Source organism: Diadema setosum, chromosome 17, assembly GCF_964275005.1.
Source record: "Diadema setosum chromosome 17, eeDiaSeto1, whole genome shotgun sequence".
Classification (NCBI taxonomy): domain Eukaryota; kingdom Metazoa; phylum Echinodermata; class Echinoidea; order Diadematoida; family Diadematidae; genus Diadema; species Diadema setosum.
The window spans coordinates 19,121,251-19,139,754 of NC_092701.1; the positions used below are offsets into that span (position 1 = coordinate 19,121,251).

The 18,504-nt window shown below is 38.6% G+C and overlaps 1 protein-coding gene across 1 annotated transcript in view; it reads left to right on the forward strand.

Annotated features, from left to right (window-relative positions):
* The window catches only part of LOC140240932 (uncharacterized), an 88,809-nt gene that overhangs the window by 61,455 nt on the left and 8,850 nt on the right, over window positions 1–18,504 (forward strand). The window contains exon 7 of the mRNA XM_072320703.1: window positions 9,890–10,058. Within this exon, the coding sequence (XP_072176804.1) occupies window positions 9,890–10,058 (169 nt within the window). The remainder of the gene's footprint in view (window positions 1–9,889; window positions 10,059–18,504) is intronic.

The following is an 18,504-nucleotide window of genomic DNA, read 5'->3' on the forward strand; positions in this document are numbered from 1 at the left end:
CAGATTTTTGTGGAAGCTTTTTAATGTTAGTATGACATTTGAGATCCATCATTGGTTGTTGGTAAACACTCCAGTCACTTTTGACTGTTCTAGCTGCAAACAGCTTGCAGTGGTATAGGAATAGCTGGTATAGTACGTGTTTCTTCCAGGGGACATTGCGTTTTGCTAGGGTCTCCTTGCACAGTGATTTGAATGGATCGCACATGTGCAATGCGATGCTTCTACCGTGCATATACTGAATCTTCTTTTAAGCAAGAGCTGCCCCCTCCCTTTCTCAGGAAATGTGAAATTATCCCCCCCCCCTTCTTTTGTGATCGGTGCAAGAGGTGCCAAGAGTTCATAGAAGTCTGCCGGTGTCAGTCGTGCGAAAGCCAACACGCGTTAATTAGTATTTCCCCTAATCATTTAGGTGGATAGCAGGATGATATGCAGGGGGGATGTTGGGGTTGATTTGACTATTAAATGTTGGAAGCATGTTGACTGTCTCACAATCAACACTCATTGATGAAACCTCGGCATTGTAATTATTGCGAATGAAATGTTGCGATGTTCCTGTGGTTCCTCTCCGCCTTTTGTGCTGGTTTGCAACTACTATTTCTCGTTTATGTCATTGTTCTCGATGCAAAGCAAAATTTTGATAGAGTCAAAAGCTTGTCTGTGTTTGGGGGGGACGGGACTTGAAAATCTTGGCACTTGTTCAAATAAAATGATACTGGCATATGCCTGTTGAATTATGATCAGATTTATCGACATTGATATAGGAGCACTCCTTGCCTTTCAACTCAATTAGTGATTATTCTCATGACTGCCATATGTATCACAAGCTTTGAAAAAAAATGAAGAGACTAGACCCGTGTTCTAGATAAATTCTGATAGCAGATCTGACATCGCTGTATGCGGCACTTGTGATTGTTCTTTGAGCACAACATGTAGAAAGCCTGGTATCTCTTTCAGTACCAGAGCCTGTGGACAGGGTGTAACTGGCACTCAAGGCGCACATAGGGTTCAACATTAACCCGTTGAGGACAGCCTGATTTTGCTGTAACATGCATGTCCCATAGGCACATGCCGGAGTATTCACGGGACTCACTTTCAACAGGTTAATCACCATGCAAGAATATTTGCATCCTTCACTGCCGATCAAATTTTGATGCTGTGTATTCAAGTCTGCAAGTCTATTCCAAGCAGAATCATAGACTTAACCTCAACAAGATTTACCGGTACATGTAGTGTGAAATTGCTTTAGATATGCCCTGTATGAATCATAGGTTTAGGTTTTTTTCCCCTTATTAGTGAAGATTTCTTGAAACTAGAACAACTATGTCTTGTGAAAGTGGCTTAAACTCACAAGTTTAGAGATTTTGGGTTGAAAGGAAAGAAAAGAATTACAAGCTTAGGGAAAGTAATCCCCACATAGCTTTCCTAATAAGTGTTTGTATCAACTCCTCTACTGAAAAGATACATTCTTTAGTTTAATGCATGATATGGAGGTCTTGGTCTTGGATCAGCGTCTTATCGCAACTCAAGTACCGCTTTAAGATCTGGAATAGATATCAAATTACATATGACTACAAAATATGTGTTACTGGAGTCAGCAGGGATTCCAGGATTAGGTCTGAAAGTTTATGATTTTTTTTTCTTTCTTGTTTTATTGGCAGGAAAACATAATTTCAGATGCACACCTGGCATAAGGAGATAGGATCACTAAAAGAAGGGTTACATAGTCTGAAGCTTTTTTTGCTTTTTTGTTTTCAAAGTACTGTATGCAGTGAATTTCTTGGTGTTTTATCTCGGCAAATATCCTGTGTCGATCGATACTTGTAAAATTTGTGACTCGTATCACCACCCATAACATAAATGTACTATATATCGTCTTCATGGTTGGAATACACAAACTTTACTGCTAAAAAAGGGATAGTACCTTTTTCCCATTCTGTCAACTGCTACTTGTACGGCAAATTCAACCACTTGGGAAGTTGTGTTACAAGTTACGATTAGTGAACTATTGTACTTGTGAAATACAGTCAACCTTGTCCAAGTTCGATCTATTTGGACTGAAGAAATAGCTTTGACTCTGAATAGAGAAAATTTGACTTATAAGGGATTGAAATCAATAGAATATAAAGAGAAGAGGACTTGAAAAGACCTTCGACTTCGGCGATTGTTCGACTGATGTGAGGTCGACTGTATATATGTATGTGAAGTGTGTTCCATTGATTATGAGACAGTTCGCAGAAGTGAAAAAGAATGCAAACAAGAATGCTTTTGCTGAATAGTTTCATTTTCGACATTACTTTGAATAGAGTGTATAGGCTTAAGAGCAGTCTGTGAGGTTCAGTCTGAAGGGTGAAAAGAAAATTGTGAAAATATTGTAGTCACTTAGGGAACTGTTGCTCACATACTGATGTGATAGTTTGAAACTTTGATAAAAATCAGCCAGTCAGCATTTTGCCTCCACAGTAGAAATCAATTCATGTATATTTTGACAAGTTGTAATTCTTTTTTCATGTACTATCCCATTTCGAATTATCTGATATCTCAGATTTACATTGTAAGGACCCATGGTTTTTCATTATTTTCTGTTCCAAAATTTCCACTTGTATAATATTTTTGGGAAAATTTGCCTACTCTTGATTGTCCTTTGGTTAATGGGGGGATTCCATGGATGTAACATGCTTAAGGTTGAGAGTCCAATATAGCACTTTCATTTTTTTTTGTGGACACATCAAACACATGCTAAAAGAAAATAAATCATCTTTATGATTACATTGCTGCACACGTAGTGCCTTCTGTGAATCATCAGTCTTTTCCTCTGCTCTTCTGGTCAACTTCTTCCCGATTTAGACTTTGAAAAATATCAGATTTGATTCACTTTGGCAAGTGCTCTATCATGTCTCTTCTGTTGTTTGGATTTCTAATTGATTTGATCTTTTGTTTACATGATTTACACCTGTGCATGTTGTAACCACATATATCTTTTTTTTCTCCTCTCAGTGTATTGTACTCTTGTATGGAGTTTGTATAGTGTATAATTCCCCTTTAGATAGGCAATGCCAGGGAAGAAGGTGGGGGGGGGGGGGGAGAGGTTGAAGGAAGAAGGGCATCACTATGTTTGTTTGAACATGAGCAACATCATGGAGGTGTTTGTTTTGATTTTATAAAGGCAAAAAAAAAAACTAAACCTTAAAATATCACTGTTCAAGGCTGTAGGTGAAAGTGGCTGTCTTTTAGCACATGTCTCTGTGGTGCATGTGGCATTGTCTCACATAGCCGCTTCAAGGAAACAATGTGTCGGAACTGGGCATTTTCTCTCGGATCCTCTTCCGTTTACTTATTTTTAGACAAATTTCTCCACGTTTTGCTCCGAGAGAACAGGTTAATGTGAGTCACAACTTCATTTTTGGAAGAGTTTGGGGGCATGGCGAACACAGCTCCTGCAAGCGACCAGCGATAATGTCGGGAGACGTGGTTTTTGCCGGTCGTCCCTGCACATTCCTCGATCACGGGGAGCGGATGACTTGACGTTGCATCATGCGTCTAATTTGGCCAGCGCTGCTCAATGCATTAAGGCATCATTGCTATACTTAGCAATAGCAGTAGAACAGCAACAACAACAACAAAAACAATGACAGATCAAGTTAAAGTTTGACAGCCCGGTCAGTGTCATACACTTGTATGAAGATCTTATCGTGTGTGTGATCACAGTCTATTCTCGAACGTCGCCTGCCAATGACTGCATTTGGGAGTGATGGTGACGGTGTGCGTCACTTGGTCGGGCGGGGAAACCCATCTGCACCATGGCCGATGAAGATTATCGTGAGGGTGAATAGGCCTTGAAGACATCCTCGGCTTTAATCTGAGGTCTCCCTCAGCTGGGCCAAGGCTTACTCAGCGATTCCAAAAATGTAACTTTGATTTTCACAGTCTTGCTGTTGTGCACATGAGTCAATCGTTTCATGGTACCTGACGAGTTTATACGCCATTGCTACTGGAATTCTTCTTGGACGAATGCCCCTGCATCTGCTGTGTAGCGTATTGTTACATCAGCCACAAATTACATGTACCACAAAATAAAAAAAAATCACTTCTAAGTGGATGTTAGATGTCACAAGGACATCCATGTATTTGGTTCAACATAGGAAGAAAGTTGTATCTTCTGTTACCCCCCACCCCCCCCCCCATAAGAATAAAGAAGAAGAAAGTATCCACTTTATGCCTTGGAGAGCCCACAATACAGCTTTGTCTGAATTTACATAATTTAATACATGCTCATTTTTTGAATGAGTACATAATTCATTTACTATGATGCATACATATGTATAGTCACCAATATGTAACAGAAAGGTTGACATGCACCCCAATTTGACCATAAAGAAAGCTCTAAATACTGCAATAATATTTCAGCTCTACACAACTGTGAATATTATGCTAGTGGTATGTGGCTAAGTTTCAGGGGTAAGTGTTTTGTTCGGGGGGGGGGGGGGGGGGAGAGCAAGTTCTCCTTACGATATCTGATCTAATGATAATGTCGAGGGGCCACTTTGGCTCGCCACTGATTTGATTACCAAGAACTTGGATGTTTTAATTAAGGGGTTTCGACCACCGCGCTGGTGAGAAAACGGAAAACGATATCACAGAATTCGCAGGGCCTCCCCCCTTCTCCAACACATCTGTATCCTCTGGGATTCATGGTGTCACATTACTTTGCGATGTGACTTCACGTTTTGTGAGGGTGGGGGGAAAGTAGCTTTAAAGCGCTGACAGCACGTGATCAATTTTTTTTTTGCGAGGGATTTAACAAGAGTTGTAGGGAGGGAGGCATGATCAGCAAGCACCCATCAAAGCCAGAGAAGGCAAAGATCCGTTTCGCTATCCTCTTTATATCTCCCCCTCCATCTCAATCTCCGGCCGGGCTCTCCATGTTCCCCTCCTGGAAGCAAGCCAAGTGCGCGTGTGTCACGTCGGGAACGAGACGAGATGAATCTTTTGCCAGCAAAACCGTGGTCTCTGACTAAGACATCTAGATCAGGCCATCACATCTCAGGCAGGCATGCTAAAATTGGAACGTCCCCCTCTTTTTTTTCTCCTTCTTCTTTCTCGTTCTTTTTCTTTTTTGAAGTGTCATTCTTTCTTTAGGCTGTATCTTTGACTCTCTCTCTCTCTCTCTCTCTCTCTATGCTTTCGTCATTTCCCTTTCTCGAACCGCTTGCCTGGCACGATTCTCGAAATTCGGAGCATGCTGATTAGATGTCGATTGAATAGTATAGAGTGAATCTTGCTGGTGAAAGCTGCTCTCAAGGGAGCTCCTTGGATGATTTCTCTCATCATGACGATATCTTTCACCGTGACGATATCTTCCTCTGGACGTGTCCATCAACCATCTTCCTCGTGAGGTGTCTTTGTTGTTATTATTGTTGTCATATTACTTTTGATGGTCAGTGAAGGTGTATTCAGAGACATGGAATCGTTAGCCAGGATTTTTCGGAAGTACGGTGTCCGCGTGAAAGTTCTGAAGAGTTGTCTGTGCTTTCAGGTGGATGTCCCAGAGAGGTGAGTTTGTAGTGTTGGCTCCTTTCGAGCCACTCACTGCGTGATGATCAGACCACTTACTTTTGTACTGCACACTTTATTCTATGTACTTCTTGTGCCCGGAAAAGTGGCCAACTTTACTCGATTGTCAGGAGACTCCTTGAAACTTCTTTAAATTCCTAATGTCAGCAAGGTAGAAAAACAAACAAACAAACAAACTTCCTTGGGAATTTGAAAATGGTGAAGTATGTAAGTGCAAAAAGTTACACATAATGAAGCCAAATACATCCTACATCAATCTATTTCTTTTCAGCATTTCACTGAAAATTTTGTGTTAGCATGCACTGTCAAACCTGTCAAGAGCAGCTACCTAAGGGAGCAGAAATAAGTTGCTATTATATGCAGGTGGCCGCTATAGACAGGGCCGTTAACACGGCTTTTCTCCGTGGGGGGGGGGGGGGTGTTTTGGTGGCCATATATGGCAGGTGGCCACTAAGCGGGGTTTGACTGTATCATAAAAACAGGAGACATTTAAGAGCTAGTTAACTCAGTGTTCAAAATGACTCTACATAAGAAGAAAAACAAACAAACAGAACTGTAACAAGTTCAGTATGTTTCAGTATATTGTACAAAGTTGAATACAATGAGATTATTATGGCATTACCTGTGTTAAAATCCTCTTTAAACTTTCTTGTACCAAAAAAAAAGTTGAAAGATTGGGGGAAGAAAAGATCAGCCATTGGTAGTACTCTGTATAAATACAGTCTCAGTGAAGACAACCTGGCAAATCTGTACCCTTGCATCATTGGCTACTTATGAAGTGGAAGAGTTACATACAACATCTTTTATGATACTTTTCCATGTGAAAATTCGTTATGGTCTGGATTGCCATTGCTCTAATAGGTGCTGTAGAAAGATATCATTTTTCTGTGCGAAAATATCCACACTTACTACTTGGTCAGCTCAGGGAGAAAGGAATTACCATTCCATGGCAACTCATCAGTGTATTTAAGGAGAATTAGGTCACCGCCGATTATATTCATCCCTTTTTTGTGCTTCAAAAGCCAATGTCCTCTAGCCATCTGCCAATCATACGTCCAGCTGGTTGATCTCTGTGGTCGTATTGCAAGCTTTCGTGGTCGTGTGTGACATCATTGACCCCCCCAGATGGTCGGGATGATTAGGCTGTTGGTGGTTTTTTGTCTGCCGTCCATCTGCTGTGCAGAGGATGAGAATGCAATTTCTATTGTCTTGTTCACCATGATTGATGATGGGCATCGCATTCTAAAAAGTCTTCATTAACTCGCTCTGTGCCGTGGACCTTGCATAGTGTGTACAATGCTATGGGGTATTTTGTGCCAGTCGCCAGTCAAAGCACACAAAGTGTTAATAGTGTATGAATGACTCACCTTGATTGGACATAATAATCTGATACTGGTATTTCATGTATGACATTAAAGGGGAAATCCAGTCCAAATATTAGTTAATCTGATAAGAAAGAGTAAAATATTACGAGTTCAACGGTGTAATTTTGATGAAAATCGGACGAAAAGTAAAGAAGGTATGACATTTTGAAGTTTTGCTAATTTTTTGGGAAACAGTTCTTGAACAGTCAATGAGAATATGCATATGGCAAAATGACCATGTCCTTCTCTCACAACTTGCCATATAGTTTGTGCATAAAATTTTTAAATTTTCAGTTATTTATTCAAATGCAATTATGCCTGAGGCTCAAATCCTTGTACAATGTTTATCTAACTGATCACTATTCTGAAGTTATTCAACCAGGAATAACATCATGTTTCAGACTTCAATGATAGAAACATTGAATTTTCGCCATTTTTTGTTGTTTTTTTTTGTACATGATCAATGGAAAATTGTGAGGTTATGACATGGTTAGCTCACTCATTTGCATATTCATATCCACTGTACAAGAACTATTTTGCAGAAATTAGCAAAACTTCAAAATGTCATTAATTCCTTATTTTTCGTCCAATTTCTGTCAAATTTTTACCGTTGAACTCGTAAGTTCAGACTTACTTATATTTGGACTGGATTTCCCCTTTAATTTGATGTCCTGTGCGCAATAATGTTACAGAAGATGGCCAGTGATGATGGCTGACGTACAACAATGTAGTACTGTGGCAATGTCAAGCTATATTGTAGCACTAATGGCAAAATTAGATTCCACTGGCCATTGGACTAGCATGTCATCAACAGTGCAATCAGGGGCTGAGCAATCACATGCAGTCAAAAAACTGCCACTGCACCTCATTTTATTCATGTTTTTATAACAACATGGTCACAGTCTTAGCAGATTTTTGCAATTTTGTTTGCTTACAGTTAACATCGTGTCAACTAGGAATTTGATGGCAGCTTTTCTTGTGCGTGTGGCATGCAGCAAATGTTAATGTTACAATTTTTACTACTTTTATTACCACCATTGAGACAAACAGACAGACTGACAAGCAAGTGGTTGCTCATATTTGTTTAGAAGTACACACAATAATTTTGTCTGTTGTATTGTGTGTGTTTGTGTCTGTTGGTTTGTTATTGTAGGCTTCTTTCTCCCGCCCCCTTCCTCTCATCACATGGGTAGGAATATCTGTCATACATGTTATAAGTCTGTCTGACTGTGCGTCACGTAGACTATGTAGTCTGATGCCGGAAACGCCTGTCACGGGTGAGAATCATCAGAACTTGGACTACGGGCTCAAATTAATTCTGAAAGCATCCGGAGAATGACAATTTGAGGACAATCTCGTTTGTGCGTCGTGCACTTTTTGGTTGTTGCCACAAGGCTCCACTTTCTTCTGCCTGATCTATTGTGTCATGTCCCTGGTATATGATGCAACATTACATCTGACAGAAAAGAAATATGACCTGTGATTGAATTTTGAGCTGTTTCATATCTTCTTTCTGGGAGATAAGACCGGATTTCGATGCAGCAATGAAAAGTGATATTGCTCCCCGGTGTTAAGTTTTAATTGCCTAATCATCACTTGTCTTTTTTTTTTAATCCCCCTAGATGTTTAATTTGTCATATATCATAAATCAAATTTATCTTTAATTGCCTAATCATCACTTGTCTTTTTTTTTTAATCCCCCTAGATGTTTAATTAATCATATGATATCATAAATCAAATTCATGGGAGTCTCCAAAGGCACATGTGTGAGCCACAAAAATGTGCAGTCATTATGATCATTGATATTGAATGATCATCTAATCCTTCTGAAGTTGCTCCAAATCTTAGCATTGCAGCCTTTTTCTTTGCTGTGAATGAAATGGGAAATGAGATTGGTGCAAGTGTCTCTGAATTTTATTGTAGATAGTGCAATGTATCTGATATTGTAAAAACATCAGGTTGATTTGGGTATATTCATTAAAACATAACCAAAATCAGAAAGAAATAAAAAAAAGAATATTGAAAGAATGACAAGAGCTTTAATTCTATACTTTGTGTTGCCAATTTGATGATCAGCAACAAAGTTGGGAATTGAAAGGCCTGTGAAAAATTTTGCAACCGAAACAAATGATTCTGTATGACCGTCAAACGGCTTAGATAAGAGATAATTTTTTACTTTACCCCTAGACAGACTAACAATGATGAGTGAAAACTGTGATAAAGAGACACAGCACAAAACCACAAAAATGTGGTTTTCTGGGACTTTCGATGAGTTCCAAGACTGGCGTGTTGTACACACCATCTAACATGCTACTTGCGAAGATACAAATAGACTTCCATGTAGATGTTTCACTCTCTGAAGCATGTGTGCAACAATTTGGCACGTTCCCAATTTGGTGATTAGTTCCTCGTTACAGTTAATTAAAAGGGATGTACAATTGATTGGGGTGCTGCCTCACTCTCTTATTTGTACTTGCAAAAGTGAGGTTAATATAATGGAGTTCTCCCAGGGAAGAGAAACTTGTAAACTGAGTGAAATTAATTGACATTAATATCAAAGCAGACTTTTTTTTTTAACTTTAATAATGTCAGTGTAAATTTTAGTTTTCATCATTGATGATTAAATGTAACGCAAGTCTTTTATTCAGATGCTTTTCTAAGTAATGTGTTATACTTTAATGCATCATAGCACTGATGATTACAAATTTAGTTTGGATTTCCATGAGACATTGCCACAACTACTACCTTCATTTCAAAGTTCTTATGTTTAGAGTATTTCTTAATAAGGCAAGTATTCACACACATCAAACACATACATCGGCGAAGAGAGAACGGCATGTGACTTTAAGTAGGCTATTAAGAAGTGATGTAAAGAAGCATTCCAAATTACAACATGTATGTGATTTTTATGAATTACCCTTGTATTCTCTGTTTCTCTGCCTATGTTTCTACAGCGACTATGACAGCTACAAGAAACTCTCGGGCTCACAGCTCTCGATCATGTCAAGATCGTCACTGTCGGAGAAGGTGGAGAAGACGAAAAAGAAGCTGCGGAGGGCGCTAAGTCTCGACAAGCTCTCGTCGACGTCAAACAAGGACAGTTACTCGGTGGAAAAACCAAAGGTGAGAAAACAGACAACCCTTTGTGTCACAGGTGTACCAGGTGTCAGTACTGTGTACGCCACATATTTCGTGAGGTTTTATTTTTATTAGTGGAAGAATGAGCAAAGAAGATGGGATTCCATCGGGATTTGAACCCGAGACCTCCGGATTGCTAGCCCGGTGCTCTACTGACTGAGCCATTGAAAGCCCTAGTTCAGTGTTCATCCCAGAAACCCTTAATTCTCAATGCTCCAAAGGTCAGAAGCTATAGCAGTGTGTTTGTGTGAGACACACACGCACACGCTTAAACCTGGCATAAACCCAAAGGAGAATTGATTCAGTTTGGGGATGAATGCGAGGGATCAACAAAGTGATGCAGCTTTTTGAGTATGTAACAAACGCAAACAGAACAAAACAGACTAGAAATGAGGTTTTATTTTTGTGAATTTCTTGAGTCCAGTGCTATTCTCAAATTTAAAAACATGCAAAAATATGAAATCTGATCCCGACATGAATATGACTTACTGTGCTGTACTCCACGATAGCGAGTTTAACCACTTGCAAAATTGTCGCAAAGTCTCAGTTTGCAGAAAATTAGACATGCTAGATATATGGCACATACAGTAATTTGATAACTTCTTTTGGAGCTGGGAATGAATGCGAAGTCTATTTTATTGTAGCAGTAGGGCGCCATCTTTAGGTGGTTTACACTGTAGCTGCTATCAGATGGTCATCATACTCTAAAATGTTACAGCAAAAGTGGAAATTTTCTTGTGTGTAACTTTATGTGTTCAGCCGGGTAAGATGAATTTTGCTTGATTTTAGTTCCGAGGAATCATAACATAAATAGTGTTATATACATACAGTGTAACAAGCAAAAAAAAAAAAAAAAAATATTTAACTCTAGTTTCTTATCGCATGAAATGTGTGAAAATTTTACATTGATGTCAAAAATCAGGCAAATTTTTGAGAATGCCAATTTGGCTGAATTATGCTGTTCTCTGTTTTCTTTTGTTTTGTTTTTTGTTTGTTTGACTAATTTTGCTCTGGCCAAAACCTCTAAATACTTCATGATATCCTACTGTATTCAATTGAAATGCTGTCATAGGAGTGTAAAAAACAAAAACAAATGAGCAAAGATAGCCCCTCCTTTGTATTCCATGTTATTTTTTTTTCCCTGTGTGTATGTTTGTTTGTTTGTATACTACAGGAAGATCAAAGAAGGTATAGTCTTTACTCAAGAGGCATTTTGAATGAAAATTGAAGATATTACATATTGCTGGTTAAAGCCTGGGAGAGAGGCTACTGTGTACATTGTAGCCTTGAATGCTGAGCTACAGTGTAACTGAACAAATAAAAAAAAACAACTTTAACATTCTAAAAATTCTGTGGCCCCGCTTGCCATGATTCATAGGAAGAAAAAAAAAAAAACAGAATTCTCTTGGGAGGAGAATATCACTTGACATGTCTGGCGATATTAGGAGAGACCTGGGACTTGTTCTTTCTCTGTTGCCATGACAACACTAGCCCAGGAGGGAAGCCTTCGGTGCCTGTAGCCATCATGAGCTGATATCAGACGGTAGATTAATGTGTCATCACTTTATTTCGCACAAGGCTAAACTGTCTTTTTAGGGGTTTGCACAGAGTCAAGCTTATTTAGTATCGTCTCCCTGAATCAAATGTACGTGTAGTCACAGGCATGCTTTTTATGGGAATGCACATACAAGTGTTGTACCATGTACTATGTGAAATATATATCATGTGTGACATATGCCTCTACACACTGCACTATATTGCCAAGGTACATGTAGGGGTGTTTGATATTTTAGCAATTATAGAGTCTGCATTTGACTGATTGCATTTAGAGCTTGGACCGGGTGTGAAGTGAGTTGTGAATGTGGAACATAATGAGTGTGTAAACTATGCCATAACTTTCATTTTGACATTTCTGTTTCAAAAGAAATAAAATGACTGCGAGCTTTGTGTGAAATAGTGTACTCAGTGAGGAGAAAGTATGATATCTAGTGATACACTGCAGGAACTATCTCTTATCAAAAATGCAAAATAGGAATTCATGAAAAAAAGCAACAACAGCAAATATTTGATCATAACTCAAGTGTAATTGCATTAAACATACATATCTTATCTTTTGAATAGAACCATCGGGCTACCAAGGATCTTAATTTCCCATCTGTACATTATACAGAATTCATCATGCTCCTTTATGCAAGGGGTTTGTAGCTGTATGTTCTATTTTGATGAGCAGCATTTCAGGTTTCAGTCAATGCTGCAAGACTGGACATCCATCCATTCCCGAACATATTAACCCGTTGAGGATGAGTCTCGAGTATACTCGGGCAAGCGTCTGTGGATGGGAATTGTGTGTTGTAGCAAAATTAAACCGTCCTCAACGGGTTGAGATCTCAACTGTTAAGCCAGCACATTGAATAACACTTATCTACCAGTATAGGCCTACTTGACTGGCCCTTCGCGTCATTATTTCCGACCTCAGACAGACAAAATAGGCCCCGTCTCTGTACTCCAAACTCTATTTTGGGGATTTTATTTTCTGGGGTAGACTTTCCAGAACAAATGGTGTTAATATGCTTATGTGGTGTGCTGATATGTTCGTTTAATGGGGGAAGGGGGGAAGGGGGAAGGGGAACAAAGCCACAATTTTGGGCGGAGGCTAAGCACAAGAGGAAACGTTGTTAATTGTCTATTGCTGACTCCTATGCCACACCTGTCAATAGTAACAGTGAAGGTTATGGGGGAGGGGGAGGGTTCGGAGAGTTGCATTCAGAGGAAGTGCAGGCTCTCTTGTATGGTCGACTTTCTGTTACAATGAAGTCCTTAGAACTGGTATTTTTCTTTAGCTATATCGAAATTTCATTACAACCAAAGGGAATTTTTTGCACCATAGACTCCAATGATAATAATTTGGGGAGCTGATGTTTTATTTTGGCGCAATGAAATTTTGTTATAATTGTGTTTGTTGTCACAGGGGTGCTTGGTAATAAGAGTTGAAATTTAAAGAGACATGATAGGGAGGATTACAGAAATGATTGGGATATTGACAATTAGGTGAAAAATATAAAATCAAATCAGCTTAGGAGGGGATGTTACATTAAGGGGGGGGGGGGAGTGATCATATAGATGACAAAGAATCATATGGAATCAGAGATATGTGTGAAATGAGCAAAAATTAACCAAAAAAAAAAAAAAAAGAAAGGAAGCAAAGACATGATAAATGGATGCCAAGAAATTGCCATGAAAGGTGGTTGTTAATCTGATGTTGTCTGAAGGAAGAGAAGACTTGGAAGAAAAAAAAAATTAAATGAAGTTGCAGAATGCAAGAGGTACAGTGTCTGATTACATGAGATAGTCTTTTTACCTTGAAAGAAATATTGGAACTCGAGCAGCAGGTATCAAACCTATAATTGAGGATTTACCTACCAACAAAGATGAGGGCAATCATGGCAGAAGATATGCATGTATGAGATATAACATACATTTTAATTCCAAGGTATTTCAGAACAGCACAAATTTATGGAATGAAGGGATTAACTTCCTCCCCATAAGTCGCATCCCTCAGCATGTTTTATGACGTAAATCATGACATTTTCACGTCGAACCTCGGCCAAAAATGTGGCCAACTTTTATGTATCGGCTCCTCAACATTTGATTTCTACACAATGCATTGTAGATATACTGAGAAGAATCACTGCCAACCCGGTCAAAAAAAAACAACCGTAAAAATTTCTGTTCGACAAAAATCTGAGATGTTATCGGTGCTGAGGAAGAAGTCGTGTGCCACAACTGTTGGAGTTGGCGCCCTTTCGTTGCCAACCCACTGACTCACCTTTTGCAGTCGCTGATTTGAATCTCTGATATCCAAATTAGAAAACAGACTTTCGATAGAGAGAGATAGAGATGGCCAAAGGAGATCGGCATGCAGGATCTCGGCCCAGTTGCATCAAGGACGGATGTACGTCAGCAGGAAATATATTTTCAAATTCTCATCTCCCGCTAATTTTGTTTGCAGAAAAACGGTCACATTTGTTCTTTTATTAAATTCTTTTTGTGCATGTGTGAAGGAATGGTTGGCTGGGATGTTAAGGTTGAGAATTATGTGCGTCAACTCGGAGACGAGATTCTTGAGGCTCAAGCTAAGGGAGGGAAAATTTTTCAAGCTTTGAAGATCTTGATGAAGATGAGTTTAAAACCAGTGATCACAGATTCCACTCAGATAAAAATAATATTTGGTAGTATTTGTGAAATTGCAAGACAAACAGGAATGAATGAGTAAATGTACTCATAACTCTTGTCATATTAAACCAGATAGCAGATTGATGCAAGTTTACAAGCATAAAAGGAGCAGAGAGAAAGAGAGATGGATGAACTGATGAATAGATGGATGGATGGGTGCATAGATAGATTTATAGATAGATAGATGGATGGATGGAGGGATGGATGGATGGATCAAAACATTTAACTTTCTCTCTGTTCATGCCATAAGCTTGACTTGGCAAGATTTTTTTTGTTAGCTTTCAGTAATCCACCCACACTTGACCTAGTTGTAGATTAGCGAGCCCACTCAGGTGTAGCAATGTGCCTCAATCCAACAGGAAGGCCATGGGGACACAATGGGGTGTAAGGGGATTAGCTAATCTCTTCTTTAACAATTACAGTTAGTTTTCATACATCTGTGCCAAATGGTGAAGGAAGAGTTCAAGGGTGCCTGCCAATCGGAGAACAAAGCACAATAAGGGTTAAATTGAATTGAGAAGAAGGATTCATAATTGGAAAGCTACATCTTTGATGTTTAAAGGGAAAATCCAGTCCAAATATAAGTTTGTCTGATAAAAAGGAGTAAAATCTTATGAGTTGAATGGTAAAAATTTGACTGAAAGCTATAAATTCATATTGACTGTTCAAGAACTGTTTCTTGAAAAAGTAGTGAAACTTCAAAATGTCACAACTTCCGTATTTTTCACCCGATTTCAATCAAAATTCTACCGTTGAACTCATAATATTTTATTCTTTCTTTTCAGACTAACGTATATTTTTACTGGATTTTCCCTTTAACTAACTTATCCAATTCTGTTACACAAATATGTGCATGATTATTTGATTTGTCATATTTCCTAAAAATTGAGTTGAGAACACAAGGGGGAATAAACAGCATGTGAATGAGAGGAGGAGGAGGAAGAGAAAGAGGAGAGAGAGAGAGAGAGAGAGAGAGAAATATGAGAAGCAAGAAGAATAAGGAAAAATGCAAATATGATAGATTCATATTAAGGAAAAGGATAGAATAAATAGATCATGTCAGAAGCCTCATGGTAAGATATATATATGTATAAATATGATTTGGTAAGATAAACAATAAAGAGTGGAAAAGAGGAAATAGAAAAAGATATTTTAGCAAGGAAGGTAGAGGAAATAGTGTGCCTATGTGTGTGAATCCTGTATATGATGTTATATACTTCATATGCACTTTACATCATACATAATATATGTGATATATAGGATATATTTTGTAATAGATTGAGACCTAAAAAGGAGTGATATAGCGTGCATATCATATCTGTGTTAATGCCAAACTGTGCCAGATATCAGAAAAAGAAACAGAAATTGGCACAGATGACGGTTCCGATGAGTGTCAGTTAAGGTCAGATCCTATGTCATATCAAGATCTGGCTCGCCAAGGTCGCATGAAGTTTGATCCATGTCACTTTATCGTGCCAAGCCATCAGGTGTAAGTGTGCAAGTGTAGGAGTCAGGCTGTAAACATTTTCTTGTACATCAGTTTGTGGGTTGGTTTGTTTGTTTGTTTTGTTTTTCCAGCGACTGTTATCTCTCAATATAGATCACATGCATCATGGACATATACTAGAGCCAAACATGTGACTGAAATTAAGTGACCAATCATACACTCTTCAGCCCTTTCCAAGTTAGGTGATTCATACCCCATTTTTTTTTTTTTTTTTTTACATAAAAGTTGGGCACAGGGGCACTCCCGAAGCACTTTGACTTTATATGTAAGCCGCTTTGGGTTTGCTCAATCAGAGAGTCACTAATACCACCCACACATAAAGTGGCTGAAAGGGGCATAAATGTCATGGTGCTTCTAATGTATAAACTATGTAGATAGAGATAAATAACTAGAATAAAAATAAACAATATACACTAATATGTGACCCGCTACAACAAAAGGATCCGAAAGTCGGGGGAGGACAATTTTGTACTCATTAACAAAAAGCATCTTAATATCAATGTGATTTGTTGACATAGGGATAATAATAATGATAACTCACAATATTTATAAAGCACTTAACACGACACTTTAAAATGTCTCCAAGCTCTGAAAAAAAAAAAATAGAGAGAAAGAAAGGATTGACGAGGAAGGCACAGCAACTCAGTTTCAGAATGTTGAGATGTATGCAAAACAACAATTACCAGCTACACATTCTCACTCATGAGACTATTCAATAAACAAGTATAAAGTCGTCAACATAGATTTGAATTTATCTGTTGAGTCAGTTTGATTTATACATTCAGGTAGATTATTCCACAGCTGAGGTGATGCATGACATGACAATTCTTAGGAAATCATATTATCCTGTCTGCATCTTGATTTCCTATCGATTCATGGCAGATTTCAATTTCAGAATTGGATGTGCTGCCCCCTGCTGCTAAGCAATTAGCCTAGTTAACAGGAAATTCTAGAGAGCATTTTTTTTTCTTTGAAACCATAAGTAATTGGAAGCAATTACTGAGCAGTGCAATCGGATACAAAGTGAGGTGAACCATTGTATGATATTGTATTTGCTTCCTCAGGTGGAGAGCATTCCAATCTGAAGAAAAAAAAGATAATCCTTCCTGTAATAGGAGTCAAAAGTTTGGCCTCTTTTGTATATTGAGATATAACCCCAGGACTTATTTACATGTTATCAATCACTGTTGAGCACGAGGTACTCTGTATTGTGTGGAATGCCATCACAACTCCAAAATATGTTTATTACAGAGAGAGAACAGGAGAGAAAGAAAGGGGGAGGGATAGAGAGAAAAGATATATATATATATATTTTTATCTCATTCATCCTTACACTGCTAATGCTGCTTGCCATGGAATTGATCTAAGAGCAGTCAGGCTTGACTTGATTCATTTATGGGAGGTTGATCAATCCCTTTAAGTCACTCAAACGAAACTATTTCCTCGTCCTCTGCCCTATTGTATCCATTGAGCGAGAAGGGTTTGACTTCTGTCTGTGGTTGTCCACAGCGAAGAGTGTCGCAGAGTATCCTTTCCTTGACGGAGGTGGTCCGCAATGATGTCTTGCCGGCCTTGTGTGCGATTCATTCCACTGGACTGTTAAACATGCCCGGACTGTTAAACATTGTGGGCTGGTAGCCGTTTGGTCTCGGGATGGCTCGACCGTCAAGAGAACGTCGCAGGCATAGTTTGGCAATTTCGTGGTTATATCAGGACAACGAGGTCTGTGTGAGACATTCGATGTCATAATTAGTGATCGATGTTTGTATAGTGATCGTTGATTAATAGTGCATTCCTGGCATTCTTTATTTGACATTGCTGTAAAGGGAATTACATCAGCATTTGTAATCTTGTAGAATCATGTACATGATCTGCATTCATCTGAAATGGTATGCTATGTTTCAATAAAATAGACTTCAGTTCTCGCTTGTTCAAGTAGTTTCAGATTTCTGGCAGAGTGAAGTTAAAAGCAACATGAACCAAGTATGATAAGACCTTCTAGAACTTTTAATATCAAAAGTCTACCAAGTTTGAGATGTTGAAATATTTTGCATCAGCTCTAGTCTCCCACAGGTATTCTACCCTTATGACCTGGGGAGTGTTTCATAAAGCTGTTCTTAAAGTTACGAACGACTTAAGAACGTCTGGAACACGTTTTGATGTGCCATACATATCAGGATTTCAATAATTCAGCACAAGAACTGATTACCAGTCGTCCTTAAAGTAGTTTGTAACTTTAAGAACAGCTTTTTGAAACACCCCCGTGTTGTTAAAATTTGATATGTAGTTAGGGTTGTACATACACATAGAATCTACAAATATACATTTGTGTACATCAACTCATTCAGACATTATATAAACATTATATACATTGTAAACATATAGATAATGTAGGTACATACATGTATAATGTATTTACACTGTATGTGCATATGTACAATGCATTGATAGATACATTGTAAATCAATGGGGCAGTGTAGCATAGTGGATAAGACTCTTGGCTTTCAAAATGGATATGCCAAGTTTGAATCCTGCTGAGTTCTTAGTCCTTGGACAAGATGTTTTTCATACCCACGATGTCCCTCTCGACCCAGGTGTACAAATGGGTACCTGGTAACGATGGGGTAGTAATAATGGCAGGGCCATCTGGTAGAGCAGTGGCAACACTGAAGGGGCTACCCTGGATAAATA